Source organism: Poecilia latipinna, unplaced genomic scaffold (genome assembly GCF_001443285.1).
Source record: "Poecilia latipinna isolate Pla-1442-1.1 unplaced genomic scaffold, P_latipinna-1.0 Scaffold2647, whole genome shotgun sequence".
Classification (NCBI taxonomy): domain Eukaryota; kingdom Metazoa; phylum Chordata; class Actinopteri; order Cyprinodontiformes; family Poeciliidae; genus Poecilia; species Poecilia latipinna.
In genome coordinates, this window is record NW_015115263.1 from 7,259 (window position 1) to 8,331 (window position 1,073).

The following is a 1,073-nucleotide window of genomic DNA, read 5'->3' on the forward strand; positions in this document are numbered from 1 at the left end:
TGCTTGTCACTCAGTTTCCTGCCTGAAGGTCGGCGGGTAGAGCCGGTTCTGGTCCAGTCAGGCGGTCCGCCATGGAGCTGCACCGAGCAGCGCTGGTCACCCTGCTGCTGCTGACGCTCATCTCCTCAGGTCAGTTCACCTGGAACCCCACCTGGTTTCTGTCGCTCTGATTGATCTCTGCTTCAGTTCCAGCATGGTGTTGGTTGTAAACATGCTTCTAACCAAATGAAAATATTTCACTGCAAAAACACTAAAACTTACCAAGTTATAAGAGAAATAATCTGCCAGTGGAACTAGAACGGTTTTAAAATCAATATTAAGGAATTCTTGACTTACAAGCAGCTCCTCTGTGTTGCTGAAAAGTTACTTCTAATTTAGTTTTGTCTCATTTCAGCTGTACTAACATCTTTGCACTAGAAACTAAACCAAAAATACTTGGTTTTGTGTTTTTCCAGTGTTCTGCACATTTCCGTCCAAACATGTTTTCTGTTTAAAACCCCCTAAACCGAAGAAATGTCACATTTTAAGGAGCTCTTCTTTAGAAACTTTCTAGGATTTTAGCAGAAAAAATGGACCACAAACTAATCAGATATAATTATTTTGCTTCTTTTTATAGAAAAAAAAAATCTATTAGTTTTCAGATATTTTTACACGATAAATCTGAAAAACTGAAACTAAAAAACTAAACACTCTGAAACTAAAAGAACAAGTTATTAGTTTGTAACTGAGGAGGAAAGAATGTCCAAGAAATTACTCAGCTAGCAGCAGAACTACGTATTTCACTGAAGTAAAAACAAAAATCATTCATCTAAGAAATTAAAAATATTTGGTGAAAAGTTCTGAAGCGCTGAGTAACTGATCAAATTATTAATCGTTTAAAATTCAAAATGACATCATCAGACGGAGCAAAATATAAAGTTAAGTGGGAAGTTTATTATTTTAAGGATCAGAATTCTGATTCCTGTTGGTTCTGGTTGGTTCTATTGGTTCCGGTTGGTTCTGTTAGTTCTGTTGGTTCCGGTTGGTTCTGTTGGTTCTGGTCGGTTCTGTTGGTTCTGGTTGGTTCTATTGGT

At 37.5% G+C, this 1,073-nt stretch overlaps 1 protein-coding gene across 1 annotated transcript in view; it reads left to right on the forward strand.

Annotated features, from left to right (window-relative positions):
* Nucleotides 1-20: 20 nt before the first annotated feature.
* Nucleotides 21-1,073, forward strand: part of chrnd (cholinergic receptor, nicotinic, delta (muscle)) — a 13,767-nt gene continuing 12,714 nt past the window's right edge. Inside the window, exon 1 of the mRNA XM_015020750.1 lies at nt 21-129. Coding sequence (XP_014876236.1) covers nt 72-129 — 58 coding nt within the window. The 5' untranslated portion in view covers nt 21-71. The remainder of the gene's footprint in view (nt 130-1,073) is intronic.